This window comes from Scyliorhinus canicula, chromosome 7 (genome assembly GCF_902713615.1).
Source record: "Scyliorhinus canicula chromosome 7, sScyCan1.1, whole genome shotgun sequence".
Classification (NCBI taxonomy): Eukaryota; Metazoa; Chordata; class Chondrichthyes; order Carcharhiniformes; family Scyliorhinidae; genus Scyliorhinus; species Scyliorhinus canicula.
The window spans coordinates 115,677,732-115,694,047 of record NC_052152.1 but is presented as its reverse complement, the minus strand read 5'-3'; the positions used below and the strand labels follow the sequence as shown (position 1 = coordinate 115,694,047).

The following is a 16,316-nucleotide window of genomic DNA, read 5'->3' as shown; positions in this document are numbered from 1 at the left end:
GGGCATCTGGCGCCCGTTTCACGACGGCAGCGAGCAGGTGCGTTTGCTGCCGTGTTGAAACGGGGGTGAAGGCCCGGCCGCTCGGCCCATCGGCCTCGGAGAATCGCAGCTCGCCTTAAAAGGTCGAGCCGGTGGAGTGAAGGAAATTTTGGAAATGTTTGTCCAGGCTTAAGAGACACACATGTATGGAACCGGAGCCTGGACATTGTCTGAAAGTTTTCATAGCCAAGTGTCTGCTAACTACAAACTATAACTATATGTACACACTGGTATTGGCCACTTAGGCTGAGTGACAATGCTTCTGAGCTATACATTCTATGTTGAGCGGGGGGACAAACTATAAGAATAAAGATCAAAATGTTTGTGAAGTTTCTGCTCTGAAACTCCTCGAGTCTGGTATTATAACATTCTGGCTTTCTCATTGGTGTTGATCCTGTTTGTCAACTAAAATAAAACAATAAATTAATCGTGGCAATTAGCCGGATGTTGCCAATGATACTATTCACTTATCTACTTTAAACCTTGGCGTGTGTTGCAAGCCTTGTTACCATAGTGATACTGATCCTGTACAGAATGTTCTCGCTCGGACTGGTATGTAAAGCCTCTGCTGGCTTTAAGGTTCAAGATTTTGCTGACCTTTGACCTGTAATAAGACGTATCATCAGAAACGGCCCCAGGGTGTGTTTAACAGAGACTACTTGAAACAGTACATTCAGGAACTTCCAAACATTCATTAACTAGAAACAGTAATGTTCAGGGATAGATAAGCACAAGGCTTCTTCCAGAAGCATCTCTCCCTGAGCTCCAGTGACATGAGATCTGACATCACTGATGGTGTATGTTAGCAGTTAGCGTAATAGCTTTTAACCCTTTATACAACATCCTCCCCCCCCCCCCCCCAAGTCTTCCATTATACTCATTAAACTACTATTCACTATTTGCACATCCTACTGCTCCCAAATCCCCAACTTTATCGGCTCTTTTATCAGTGACGTCAATTTCCAACTGCGTTCTCCGCTCTCCTAGAAGACGTGTAGGACACATGTTCTCCATAGTCCTCCTGGTCTCCATTTGAATCATAGACAGAGATTCCTGCTTCTGGTGAACAGTATAAAGGTATAAACCAGATGTTTGCTTCTTTCGCTTTCATGCAACCCCTTCATAGGGAATGCAGCTAGCTGTTCTTTCTCAAAGGAATGAGACCTGGACAGCTTCTGTCAAAGTTTGTGTAGCTGTAGAAGGTCTGAGGTTTTCTGATCCATCAATCTCATTGCCTGGTAAAATCATCCAATTGCTTAAGCACATCCAACAATCCCTGCACCCGGAATGCTGTGCTGGGCAATCCCAATGTCGTAGTCAAGAATGAACCCGATGGTCACCCGGTGAGGTGGCACAGTGGTTAGCACTGTTGCCTCACAGCACCTGGGAACCGGGTTCAATTCTGACCTGGGGTGTCTGTCTGTGTGGAGTTTACACGTTCTCCCTGTGTCTGCCTGGGTTTCCTCCGGGTGGCCAAATGGCCTCTTTCTGCACTGTAGGGATTCGATGATTCTATGAAAAAGAGAAAAATGAAGATAATTATCAATTGGAGTTAGCTATATGTCTGTTGATGCTGTAGGCTTTTATTTTTCTGATTGTGGCTGTCATCCTGTGCAAGCTCTGCCCTCATGCCAGTGTGAGTTTCTTGTTGGCTAGGTGTTGGAACCAACAATTCTACGGACACGTGCTTGTAGGATTAGAATAGCGGTTTTAATATACTCACAACAGAGCCAGCCTGTTAGCCATTGAACTTTCGGTGAACTGGCCGGCTGACCATGTGGCACTGATCTTTTATACAGCAGCTTCCGGGGGGGGGGGGGGGGGGGGGGAGTCCTGGGCAGAGCCAAGGGAGAAGCCCCGTACAACTCGAGCAGTCCCAGAGCTACTCCCCCTGGAGGACAGGTAGTGCAACTGCACTTACAATACAGACACATGTATATACAGATTGTAATCCGGTGTGAACCACATTCACCACACTAGGTATCAGCATTTTGAGGGCTTCAGCAGTCAAGGCAACATCTGGAATAGTGCTGAATGTTACCCCAGGTTCTTTCACTCTGCAATGTTTTACTGGGTGAGGTTGTTGTTCTGCTGTCTCTACTAGGTTGGGTGAAGTTACTCGCCCATGTACATCTGAGGTGTGTGTGAGATCAGCAGCTCATATACCAGCAGTTTAGTCACTTCCTCTTTAGCCTTGACTTCAGGGTTTTGGGAGGCAGCTTTTGTGTTCTGCAGGTGTCGCCTTGGCCATTTGCAGAGCTTCTGTTCCTGGTTTCCCTTTGTGAAAGTCAGTACCTGCATCAGATTGTCCGATGTCATTGGTATCCTTACCAGAACAGTCAGGCAATTTGGAATCCTGGTCACACTCATGAGGGTACTATTTTTCTCATCCACTCTCTCTCTCTCTCTTCAAAAGTAGCTCGAACTGCTCCTCTGGCTGATCTACATCAATACGGATGACAAGGTAGCACAGTGGTCAGCAGTGCTGCCTCACAGCGCCAGGGGCCCTGGTTCATCTGGCCTTGGCTGACTGTTTGTGTGGAGTTTGAACTTTCTCCCCGTCTCTGCGTGGGTTTTCTCCGGCTGCTCCGGTTTCCTCCCACAGTCGAAAGATGTGCAGGTTAGGTGGATTGGCCATGAACAATATGCGTGGTTTACTGGGATAGGGTGGGAGAGTGGGCCTCGGTAGGGGGCTCTTTCAGAGGGCCGGTGCAGACTCGATGGACCGAATGGCCTCCTTCTGCACGGCAGGGATTCTATGGATTAGCGGCTGTCCAGTCTCCTGCGTCATCTACTCTCCCTTCAAAGAGGAATGTCAGTCCCAGAATGCCCTCCTGTGGCTGTAGATATAGCTTTTTCCTTGGAACCTAGTTCAAACCGTCCCGGGTTACTTTAGGTTTCTACTGTAACATGTGATTTACAAATGTTCTTTCTGTTTATGACTTATAAAAGTGCACTACTCTGTTTTCTACTGTGTATGTGAAGTGAGTGATGTAGCTTTAGGCGTTTGGAGTGAATAAATGAATAAACAATCCTTCTTTATATAAATCCATGAAAACTTTCTGTCCAGTCTAAAGCTTTCAGGACACGGGGTTCAAATCACACCATGGCAGCTGGTGTTAAATTCAATTAATAAATCTGGAATCTAAATATTGACCATCGGCTTAATTTTCAGCTTTTTTGTCAAAGTGTCTAATTGGGCGGGAAAAGCAAAGGGTATCCTGCCGACGGCATTGCCGGGTTTTCCCGCCATAATTCTAAACTCACTAACGAGAAAAAATGAAAAGTGAGTCCCACAACATTATTCTGGTGGGACAAGCTCTGAATGAGCCAGCCCCATCAGCAACTTAGGGTTTTAAACAATCCGGGCACCCCCGATTGGAAAAATAAATAAAATGGAGACAATCACACGCCATGCAACTCCCGTCTCACCCTCTGTCTCTCCCCGGCATTGTCACCGGTTCCAAGGGCAGTGCTAGGAACCATATATGTACAATGGAGTGCACGGTAGGGGGGAACACGGTAGCACAGTGCTAAGCACAGTTGCTTCACAGCTCCAAGGCCCCAGGTTCAATTCCTGGCTTGTGTCACTGTCTGTGTGGAGTTTGCACTTTGCTCCGGTTTCCTCCCACTAATCCAAAGATGTGCGCGTTAGTGAGTTTAGAATTATTGTGGGATACCCTTCGCTTTTCCAGTCCGAATAGACACAGAGGGCATTCTGGGACTGACATTCCTCTTTGAGGGGAGAGTCGATGAAGCAGGAGACCGGAGCGCCTCTAATCCATAGAATCCCTGCCATGCAGAAAGAGGCCATTCGCTCCATCGAGTCTGCACCGACCCTCTGAAAGAGCCCCCTACGTAGGCCCACTCTCCAACCCTATCCCAGTAAACCCAGTATTGATCATGGCCAATCCACCTAACCTGCACATCTTTGGACTGTGGAAGGAAACCTGAGCACCCAGAGGAAACCCACGCACACACGGTGAGAACGTGTAAACACCACACGGACAGTCACCCAAGGTCGGAAATGAACCTGGGTCCCCGGCTCTGTAACTAATGTCGTCTCACCTATAATAATCACACTGCATCTTTATTCTGTGTGAAATAAACCCCTTCAATTCTTTCCTGCAACTGGCCCCCCTACTGTGCCGATGAAACCAGAAGAGGAATAATGTGAAGTACAATAAATATTTTATTGTGAATGACATGTTTGGTAGGCAGCCCTGCTTTGGTAACCAAGAGCTCTAGGGCTCACACCATAACAATGAATAGCTTCAAACCCAGGTTGGAGAGGGGTTTGAGTCAGTTATTGTACAACACCATAATGTTTGTTCTGAACATCTGTTGCAGGAAGACAAGAGCCTCCAAAGAGAGAGATGATGAAAACGAAGATAAAAGTCTCAGTGGAATTGAGAATGGGATTTACTGTCATACACTGGATGGGACTGAAGGCCATAAAAATGAAGCTTTGTACCCAGATGATAAATTAACCCAGCTATAAAAGTCAACTACTCGCAGTCTGCTGAAAAGATCTTTACCACCTACTGCTGCACTGTATTTTAAACAGAGGATTTAGATGTTCGTAAGAGATCTTAGAAACAAATACTAACCCATGGATCATCAATTTTGTTTTTTTTCTTTCTGAATGTCTATGTTTATTTTGTGTTGAATAGGTAGAACTGTGGGGTGGTCAAAAATCCAGGGGTTCTGTGGCTGCAAATTTGTAGTCACTACATTATATGATCCTGGCGTTTGACTTTTCTCCATATCTGACCACCATTCGTCACACACAGGCTAATGCACGGGGGAGGTGCTGCTATAGATGGTGAAGAAAAGGGATGAGGATCCCTTTAATTAACACCATAATCTCATTAAAAAGTGAAGAATTAGAAAGTATTGTTCAAGCGAGGAAACACTTTCACCTCAGTATGACAGCTCTTGTCTATTTAACATATTAAATATCAAATCATGATTTCACAAGGGATCAAGTAAATTGGAATCTTCTGGAAAATACCATTTATAATAATTACTAACAAGCCATACACAAAGATTTAACTCCTGTTAATAATAGACAATAATCTTAACTGGTTTGTCATCTGCTGACATGTCCGGTGATATATTTCTGGATTGTTGTGAAGGAGCTGTCTGTTATATTCCAACCGCAATTGGTTTAGCGTGATAACCCACCCCATTCATTGTAAACCCCCTCCCCATCCACCTGCAACCCCCTGAACGAAGCTCCCTCCCTCAACCACCCCCTCCCCATATCCATCCACATCCTGCATCCAGCCCCTCAAGCACCCAGCAACCGTGTAACACCGTCCACGCCCATCACACCCCTCCACATTCAGTCCCACAACAAGGAATCAGCTGATAGCCTTTCAACTGCTCAATCTCTAGGCAAAATGTTATGCCCCTTTACCCCACCCCAGAGCAGATTGGCAAATGGGGAAGGGGCCTAAAATGTTTTGGCATGGCAGGTGCGCTGTGCCTGTCGCCTGCCTGCTGTTGTTGGTTCTTTACCAATGGCAGAGTGTTGGGCAGCCCATCCACCCTTCAACAAATGAATGACCACTTATGGGTCTTCTCCAAACTAATGGTGGGGTGGGATGGCAGGGGGAGGGGGGGACCGGGGGGTGCATCCACTCTTGAAGGTTGGACTTCCCCTAAGATGGGACAGAAGTCTCACCCTGAGTTAATTAAAGGACCAACAGCTGTTAACTCTGCTTCGAGTGACACAGCTATATGGAGGCAGGTTTGACCTGACTTTTAAGCCAGGTGATGAGGCCTCCACCTCCTTGTAGAATCCCACCCCTTGTCCTAGATTCCATTCACTTTTCCGGCCTTAATTTGATTGGTCTGTCGTTTCCTGGGCTGGGAGTTCATGGAACCCACTAGAGTGGGCGAGGTGGCTAGCCCACATAATCACAATGGACCCATGTTCGATCAATGGCGGGAATGGGCTATGCTAATTACTAAGCCATTTAAAGGCCATTATCCCTGAGCCTATTGGGAGTTAACGGTAGCTCCGGGGTTCTCCCGTCCTGAGTTCCTGTCTGCCAGTGACCATGCAGCTGCTGCCCTTCTTTCAGAGGCACAGTGTCTTTCAAAGGACTTGGCGTCAGGAAGGGGTGTGCCCGTTCGGAGACATTCATCCTGTTGTTCCATCAAACAAACGCCACCCCCCCCCCCCCCCCCCCCCCCCAACCACCCTCCAATGCTTGCTGGCCTCTTCCCTGTGACTCCCAATGTAACCACACCTCACCTGTCTCCTGCAATGTTCCCTGGTGAAGGCCTCAAAAATTTACCAGCATCAGCCATTGCTCTGAGTGATACTGCCAGTACTGGAGAGATGCTGGATTGCCCCTGGATTGGGGCTTTGGTTGCACTGGAGGCCCGAGGCTGCCCACAGCACCGTTGGGCACCCCTTGGAGAGATGACAAGAGTTTCCAACTCGTTCTTCCAGCGGTGGGCTGAACTGGTGTCATCCAAGCTAAATTCTACTCCAATTTCTTTCTTTCTCATCTCTGGAATAAAGGAATGTAACTGGAAACTTTCAACTTATAGGCATTATTGTTGAATCTTTAAATGTAGAAAACTTATGACTGGCACATTTACAATTTAAACAGTGGTTTCTTACAATTTACTGGGATGCAAACTGTTAATTCCTGGAAATTCCTTGTTTTGCATTCCATTTTTTTTACTTGTATTAAATTCAATTAGTTCATCCTCTTTATTTATGTTTACACTTCTTCTGCTGTGGAAACAAGGACAAAAACCGAGAAATAGAAGGACTAAACAACCGTCTAAGCTGCCAACCTAGGGCCAGAGGGCATTGTGTCAGAGTATGGGGTCACTCATTTAAGACAGAGATGAGGAAGAGTTTCTGTATCTGGGGAATTCTTTACCACAGAGGGCTGCAGAGATTGGGATGTCAAGCATGTTCCAGACTGAGATAGACAGATTTTTAATCAGTAAGAAAATCAAGGGTTATGGGGATAAGGCAGGAAAATGGAGTGAAGGATTATCAGGTCAGATCAGTCATGACCTCATTGAATGGAGGGACAGACTGGATGGGCCGAATGGCCTACTTCTGCACCTACATATTATGACCTTAAGGTCTAACCGGATTGGCAGGAAGTGCATGTTGATTGTGAGGTTGAAGTCCACCACCCATCATTATCGTAAAGACAACACCATTGGTGAGTCAGGAGTGGCTATCAGAATAACCTCACGACCTGGAAGGAACTTGTGGCGTGGATGTTAAAGGCCACAGTAACTTTGACAGTCACAGACAATGCCAACTGTGCCTTGGTTCTAGACTGGCTTTGTGACTGCAACAGGTGATATACTCATTGACTGCCTTCTTGGTGATGCGAAGCTGCCTCAAACGTAGTTCCTCAGTGAGTAGGACATAGGAGAAAAGCTCCCTGAAGGCCTCCTGAGGATGTGGCCTCTTATGTGCTGCCCTTCTCCTCTTCCTCCCAACCTGCTCTGTGATGTCTTCATTGCTGCACAAAAGTGGTGTGTGCCATGTACAAGGTGCACTGTAGCAAGTCGCAAAGTGACCTTTAACAGCACTTTGCAAACCCCCGACCTCCAGTACCTACATTAACAACAGTGAATTCATTATCGCTGGGTCAAAATCCTGGAACGTCCTGCCTAACAGCAGTGTGGGTGTACCTACACCACATGGACTGCAGCGGTTCAAGAAGGCAGCTCACCACCATCTTCTGAAGGACTTGCCAATTTACTCACATGCCATGAATTATTTAAAAATCACGCTCCATTCAGAGAGACTTGCCCAACACACCACTCACGTTTGCAGCCAAATAGACTGTGGGAACCAACAACAGCAGTGCAAAAGTCAAACCTCTCACCATGTGCTCACAGTGAATTCTGGAGAGTGCTACAACACGGCAAAAAAAAACACTGACAGTGGCCAGAAATACTATACTAAGTCAGGAGTGTGATGGAAAACTCTCTACTTGCCTGTATGACAGCTGCTGCAACAGTACTCCAGAAGCTTGACACCATCCCGGACAAAACAGCCCCGCTTGATTTGCACCTCTTCTACCAATAATCAGTCCCTCCACCACCGATGAACAGTGTGTACCATCTACAAGATACACTGCAGTAACTCGCCAAGGCTCCTTAGACAGCACCTTCCAATCCTGTGATCTCTACTACCTAGAAAGGTGAAGGCAGAATATACCTAGGAACACCCTCAGCTGCAAGATTCCCTCTAAGTCACTCACCATCCTGACTTGGAAATATGTTGCTGATCCTTCACTGTTGCTGGGCCAAAATCCTGAAACTCCCTCCCTAACAGCACTGTGGGTCTACCTACACCACAAGGACTGCAGCAGTTCAAGAGGGTGGCTCACCACCACCTCGTCGCCATTTTGTCCTCACTAACCCCCATATCCCTTGATGTCATTAGAGTCCAGAAATCTATTGATTTTTGTCTTGAATATGCTCAATGATTGAGCTTCCCAACCTTCTGCGGTAGAGAATCCCAAGGATTCAACACCCCCCGGGTGAAGAAATTCCTCCTCACCTAAGTCTTAAATGGCTGATCCCTGAAACTGAGTCTGTGTTCCCTGGTTCTAGACTCACCAGCCAGGGGAAACATCCTTTCCCAAGTACTCTGCCACATCCTGTAAGAACTTTGTAGGTTTCAATGAGATCACCTCTCAATCTTTGAAACTCTAGAGAATACAGGACCTGTTTCCTCAATCTCTCTTCAAAAGACAATCGTGCCATCCCGGACTGAAGCTCCATTGTACTCCCTCAATGGTAAGTATACCCTTAAATGAGGAGACCAAACCTGCACACAATACTCCAGGCACCGTCTCATCAAGACTCTATACAATTGCAACAAGACATCTTTATTCCTGTACTCAAATCCTCTTATGATGACAGTCAATATACCATTTGACTTCCTGATTGCTTGCTGCACCTACATGTTCACATTTAGCGATTCATGAATAAGGACACCCCGGTCCCTTTAGACATCAATACTTCCCAACCTCTGACCATTTAAGAAATACTCTACCTTTCTGTTTTTTCTACCATTTTGAGGATACACTTCAGCCAAGGCCTGGTATCTTTCTTCACAGCTTCGTCTCCGCGTACAGTACAATCCACTCCCACGAGCCTCAGTCATACACTTTCCCGATTTTGGAAATTACCATCTGGACAACTAACTCCCCAGATAAAGGGGCATTGTGTTCAATGTGTGCGAAAATGGCAAAACCTGCATGGAAATGGACCAAGGGAATCCTTTGGGCTGCAGGAAGCGAGAGAGCAAGATTGAAAAAGACACTGTGTAGGAGTTGGTGAGAAAAATGGACACAGTCGTATGGGAACATTCGCAGCATTTATTTTAATTCAGATGTAATCAAGGCAGGTAGAAAGAGTTTCAAAGTTTATTTTTAAAAGGTGAAGAAGATATGGTAAGAAGTAGTATCCAAACTAAAATGAAAATGGAAAAAGAGACTAAAGAAAGAAAGAAAGAATGAAGAACATAACATACTAATTGTGAACAAAACCAAATTGTAGGGCACCATTCAAAGAGGTAGATTCTCATTGGCTGGAAACAAGACTGCTACGCTAATGTTCCAACCAATGAAAACCAAGGTTGTAACGGAGCCAAGTTGACATTAGTTGTTCGTAAATCAGATTCAGAAGTTTAATAAATAATGGAAATGTTAACTATGTGAATACATTTTTTACAACATACTTAACTAATTTTTAGGTTAACAGAGGGTCAAATGCACTCATTTCACAAAGAAGCAGGAAAAGGAGTCGCAGTAAGTATACTTGGTTCTTAAGCATTGGAATAGTTATGTCTGAGTTTTGCAGGGCCTCCATTATCAGTCATCTCTGGTTCATCTGAGCAGGTGGCAATGGGCCGTCTGCCTGAAGCATTGCCGTTCCTCTGATAACAAAACCAATAGATCAGGAATTGCAGGATGTGGAGCCAGTGAGGATAAAATATTGGGATATATGTTCAAGTCTGAGTGGTCACACAGCTGCAAACTTAGTACAATGCAGAGAGAGGGCACTCAACCCATTGAGTTCATACAAGCTATTAGTAGGCCAATCCATTGGCACCATACCCCTATTTTATCCTGTTATTTTCCCCTCAAGCCCCCACCCAATTAATTTCCTTTTGACATCAATCACCATCGCCATATCCATCACCCTAATAGGCAATGAGTTCCAGGTCATTAACGTTTGCTGCATAAAGAATTTCTTGCTCACATCCACCCTCTTGCCGAATACCTTGATCGGGATTCTCTGTACCCGCGCCGGGTCAGAGAATCCCCGGGGGGGGATGTGAGAATCGCGCCCCGCCGCCGGCTTCCCGATTCTCCCCTGCTGATTCTCGGGTGCCCGCAGGATTACCACCGCGCCGGTCGGGGGGGGGGGGCGTCGTTGAAAGCGCACCCACCCCCCCGGCGATTCTCCGGGCCCCAATGGGCCGAGTGGCCGACGAGTTCGGCCGAGTCCCGCCGGCATAGGTTACTCAGGTCCCACACAGAGGGACCTGGAAGGTGAGTCTGCGGGGGCGGTGTCCTGGCAGTGGGGCGGAGGGATCTGACCCCGGGGGGGGGGGGGGCCTCCACAGTGGCCTGGCCCGCGATCGGGGCCTTACAATTGGCGGGCGAGCTGGTTCCGTGGAGGCCTATGTTCCTCCGCACCGGGCCCTGTTGGACTCTGCCTTATTTCCCAGGGGCCGGCACGGAGAAGGGAACATGCGCGGAATCACGCTGGCCGTTACGCACCGGCTGGAGCTGCGGGGACCACCCCGGCGCCGATCCCGCCCCTTAGGAAGGGGAGCATTCCCCATTATCGGGGACAGTTGACGCCGGAGTGGTGGGCGCCGCTTTTCACGCCGGCGTGGGGACATAGCCCCATTATTGGAGAATCCCGCCCCTTAAATCTGGTCCCTTAGTGTTTATATGATCAGCCAATGAGACCACCTATGCCTTTCTTCATCTTATCCATACCCTGTCACCTTCTCTAACCTAACCATGTAGTTAAAATTACCCACGCCCGAAACCACTCGGGTAGATCACCTCTCCAGGGCCCTCCCCACAGAGTGATCAAGGCTGGATGAACCGAAGCTTAACAGCTCAGCATAACTTCCCTGCTTAAGAAGGTCAAGCTCCCATGTGTTTTCCTAAACATGCTCTCAATATGTCCTGATACCTTCAAAAGTTTGTGCAGATGAACATCCAGGTCCCTCTGTCCTTTCACATTCTGTTTAACTGTGTCTTTACGTCCATATTGTCTCTCCCTGTCCCTTATGACACAATGTATCACCTCACATTTCTCTGTGTTAAACTCTACCTGCTACGTCTGCCCATCCACTTTATGCCCTGTTGTAGTTGAATGGCATCATCATGGTCCTTGACTTTGAAGGGAATTTGATGATGGTCGTGTTCCTCTAATCTTATTGCTCCTGTCATTTTTGATAGTCGAGGCCAGGGGCCTGGGAAGATGCTCAGGGTATATATATCCTGTCAATTTGATGTATGTACTGCACGGAAAACTGAGTCCAGGGCAAGGGATAATGATTCTTAAATTAGGCAGTAGTGCAGCCACTGAATTGAACAGAACATCATCATCTCTGTTGTCAAGATTATCTAATGGTCTGTAAACTGATGTTTGTTATTTTTATTCCTTTCTCTTCCTAGTTTACAGAATTCTTGTCACATCTATAGTGAGGGGGGATGTATTTTAACACAGAGCTGTAATATAAGACGTGGGTGAGAAATGTTCATCAAACTTCTGTCATTACATTGATAGGAAGGCTAATGAAATGGTATAAATGTCTGGGCTTTGCCCAAGTTGTGGAGGGAGAACCCAAGGACGACATTTAATTCCTAGTTTTTGATGATGTATCCAAGCCATTGGCAAGAGGACTTCATTGGGAGAGGGATTCTTAACCCCATTTGTCAGCATTGTGAAATGGCAGAAAATGTTCCCACTCCCATCCTAAATATTGCAACATTTTAAAGTACCTGGCTCCAGATACCATGACTGAAGCTTCTGGCCTTTTGACTGCACAGTGTCCTCCCTCCCGGGCAACACATCTCCCTGACAGAGTGAGTATGGACAGTAACAATGAAGACACCATTGAGCACAGTCCATTGCTTGAGTTTTCATAATTTAACTGGGGAAATCCTTAAAGCTACTTCATAAAGTTATATAGGTAAACTGAACACCCATCCATAGTGAGCTATTAGGACAGTTAATTGAAGAATTGGACCTTTGGGATGATCTTTGGCGAGATGGGGGTTGGGGGTACTGGGGGATGGCTTCTGAGACTGGTATACACGCCCGCATTCATACCAAGTCCCATCCACCCAACACCCTGGGCTCGTTGACCTACATTGACTCCAGGTCTGGTGATGCCTTTATTTTGAAATTATCATCCTTGTCTTCAAATCACCCACCAAACCTGCCTCTGTATAACTCTGTAATCTCTTTTCAAGTACCAAGATCTTAAACTGTGAAATTCCCTCCCAAACCCTCCCTACTTCACTTTCCTCCTTTAAGACTATCCTGAAAGCCAATTTTTTGACAAGCTTTTAACCCGTATTACATTCTCCTTCAGTGGCTTCGTGTCGAATTTTGTTTCATAATCACTCCCAAGATATTCCTTTGGAGGGGGGTTACCATGTTAAAGATGTTATACAAATAAATTTGAGTTAGAACATAGAACATAGAACGATACAGCGCAGTACAGGCCCTTCGGCCCTCGATGTTGCACCGACATGGAAAAAAACTAAAGGCCATCTAACCTACACTATGCCCTTATCATCCATATGCATATCCAATAAACTTTTAAATGCCCTCAATGTTGGCGAGTTCACTACTGTTGCAGGTAGGGCATTCCACGGCCTCACCACTCTTTGCGTAAAAAACCCACCTCTGACCTCTGTCCTATATCTATTACCCCTCAATTTAAGGCTATGTCCCCTCGTGCTAGCCACCTCCATCCGCGGGAGAAGGCTCTCGCTGTCCACCCTATCGAACCCTCTGATCATTTTGTATGCCTCTATTAAGTCACCTCTTAACCTTCTTCTCTCTAACGAAAACAACCTCAAGTCCATCAGCCTTTCCTCATAAGATTTTCCCTCCATACCAGGCAACATCCTGGTAAATCTCCTCTGCACCCGTTCCAAAGCTTCCACGTCCTTCCTATAATGAGGCGACCAGAACTGTACGCAATACTCCAAATGCGGCCGTACTAGAGTTTTGTACAACTGCAACATGACCTCATGGCTCCGGAACTCAATCCCTCTACCAATAAAGGCCAACACACCATAGGCCTTCTTCACAACCCTATCAAACTGGGTGGCAACTTTCAGGGATCTATGTACATGGACACCGAGATCCCTCTGCTCATCCACACTACCAAGAATTTTACCATTAGCCAAATATTCCGCATTCCTGTTATTCTTTCCAAAGTGAATCACCTCACACTTCTCCACATTAAACTCCATTTGCCACCTCTCAGCCCAGCTCCGCAGCTTATCTATGTCCCTCTGTAACCTGCAACATCCTTCCGCACTGTCTACAACTCCACCGACTTTAGTGTCGTCTGCAAATTTACTCACCCATCCTTCTGCGCCCTCCTCTAGGTCATTTATAAAAATGACAAACAGCAACGGCCCCAGAACAGATCCTTGTGGTACGTTGTGTGAAGGGTCCTGGGGAATGACGGAGGAGAAGGAGGAGTTGGGCTGTGGCCGAGGTGGATGTGAGTTTGCAGTCTGGGTCACTACAGGGCTGGAGGAGATTCCTGAGATAGTGAACTGTGAGGCTACAATGAAGAATCACACAAAAAGGTGCTCATAGAATTTACAGTACAGAAGGAGGCCATTCGGCCCATCGAGTCTGTACCGGCTCCTGGAAAGAGCACCCTACCCAAGGTTAACACCTCCACCCTATCCCCATAACCCAGTAGCCCCACTCAACACTAAGGGCAATTTTGGACACTAAGGGCAATTTAGCATGGCCAATCCACCTAACCTGCACATCTTTGGACTGTGGGAGGAAACCGGAGCACCCGGAGGAAACCCACGCACACACGGGGAGGATGTGCAGACTCCACACAGACAGTAACCCAAGCCGGAATCGAACCTGGGACCCTGGAGCTGTGAAGCGATTGTGCTATCCACAATGCTACCGTGCTGCTCATTTTAAATTTGAGGCACTGTTGGGTTAGGAGCCAATATAGGCCTGAAGGACAGGAATTCTGGAGGGTGGGACCTTGTGCACAAAAAGATACAGACACCAGAGTTCTGGATTTCTCGCCGGAGAAATCCAGAACATTTCTCGCCGGAATGTGGCGACTAGGAGCTTTTCACAGTAACTTCATTTGAAGCCTACTTGTGACAATAAGCGATTTTCTTTATGGAGGATAGGGGATCAACTAAAATTACTGGGGTAATTGGGATTGATTTTCCTGTTGCGATAACCCTCACGAGGATCATGGGGGAAATCGCGAGCAAACAGGTTCCCTTGGTGAGCGGGTGGAGGCCGGCCTAGCTGGGTCTCGTTAGCAGAACCTTTAAATGTAGCTCCCAGAACCGGACCGGCAGTTCCCGATAGTCCTGGACTGCAACGTTTGTTTTCTGTGCCGGGGTAGTGGCTTTAGTTTCAGTTCAAAATAAACCAGTTTGGCCTTTCACTCTGCGCCTCCTGGAATTATTACACCTGCGTTGTGTTGAATTCGGAAGGCAGTGTCGGGGTATCCACTCGGCTTTGCCAAGGCCACTAGTCAGAGGCCTGAGCCATTTCCAGCATTGGTGTCGCCTGTGGCAGTTCATTCTCTGCGGGAATTCTTGGATTGCTTTAGGGGGGTGGAAACCCAGCACCCTAAAGGCAGTCTCTTAGAGGGGAGGTGTACATTTCGATGGTAGATAACATAGAGTGATTTCCTGCAATGGCACACAGCTATCTTCATAAAAGATCCCCAGATTCAATGGCACAGGAGTAACGGTGCTTGCACAGCCAGTGAGAAACAGGCCTCATCCTCACAAATGGTGACAGGACCTCAGGCAAGTAGAGTCACAGCACAGAAAGAGGCCCTTTGGCCAACTGTGTTTTTGCCGGCCATCACAAGTACAATGGAAGAGAGAGAGAGAGATGCCTGCCCAAAGCTAATGGTCCCAACAATGTCCCAAGAATCTGGCCACAAAGCAGGAAAAAATGTAATAACCTCACCAGGACAGCTAAGGTAAGCCTGTCCTTCACATCTCTCTCACTCTCTGCACAGGCCAAGTTTAACCAAAGCAGTTTAAATCATTCCCCTCAGCCTCTCAAGCCTTGTGCACCATGACACCTCAATTCCAAATGTTTTTAAATGCTGCGTGAATTTCTGTCTCTAGACAGACAGTGACTTCCAGATCCTCACCACCCTCTGGGTGAAAGAAATTACTCCACAGTTCTCCTCTTTCTGCCAATCACTTTAAATTCATATCCTCTGGTTATTAACTTCTCTGCTAAAGGGAGCCAGTTGTCCTCCTATTTAGACCCCCTCATCATTTTATAAACCTCAGTTAAATCTCCCCTGAACCTCCGCTGTTCCAAAGTACACAACCCCAGCTTATCCAATCTTTCATCAGCTCTAAATTTCTCGTCGCAGGAAAATCCTTCTAAGTCTCCTCTGTACCTCCTCTTGTGTGATCATAACCTTCTGGAATGTGGTGCCTGTATATAATAGTCTAGCTATGGTCGAACTGGTGTTTTATACAGTTTCAGAATGATCACCCTTGAGTAATAAAATAGTATCCCATTGGTCTTCCTGACCACATTATAACACCTGTACTGCTACATTCAGGAATCTGTGGACATGGACTCTAAGATCCCTCTGTGCTTTTACTCTTCTCAATATCCTGGGCAGGATTCTCTCAGCCCAGGGCAGGCTGGAGAATCTCCGCGACCGGCGCGAATCGCGCCACTCCGCCCCTATGCTGGGACGATTCTCCGCAGAGTGGAGAATCAGCATCATTGGCGCCAGCGCAGTCGGCCCGGCGCCGGCCGGGGTCCGCTCTACGGGGCCCTCCCCTGGCGATTCGCGGTCCAGGATGGGCCGAACAGCCGTGTCAAAAAACCCGAGTCCAGCCAACGCCGTTCACACCTGAATGTAGCGCTAACAATTATACTCAAAGCCGAGAGACTAGTACAATAGAGGCTTTATTGCTGTACGATGCTGTCCCTCCATCTGCAACTGTAGACTAAAGGTCTGAGTG

The 16,316-nt window shown here is 47.0% G+C and overlaps 1 protein-coding gene across 1 annotated transcript in view; it reads left to right on the top strand.

Annotated features, from left to right (window-relative positions):
• The window catches only part of cltrn (collectrin, amino acid transport regulator), a 67,564-nt gene extending 60,789 nt beyond the window's left edge, over positions 1 to 6,775 (top strand). The window contains exon 6 of the mRNA XM_038802740.1: positions 4,390 to 6,775. Coding sequence (XP_038658668.1) covers positions 4,390 to 4,540 — 151 coding nt within the window. The 3' untranslated portion in view covers positions 4,541 to 6,775. The remainder of the gene's footprint in view (positions 1 to 4,389) is intronic.
• Positions 6,776 to 16,316: the final 9,541 nt, after the last annotated feature.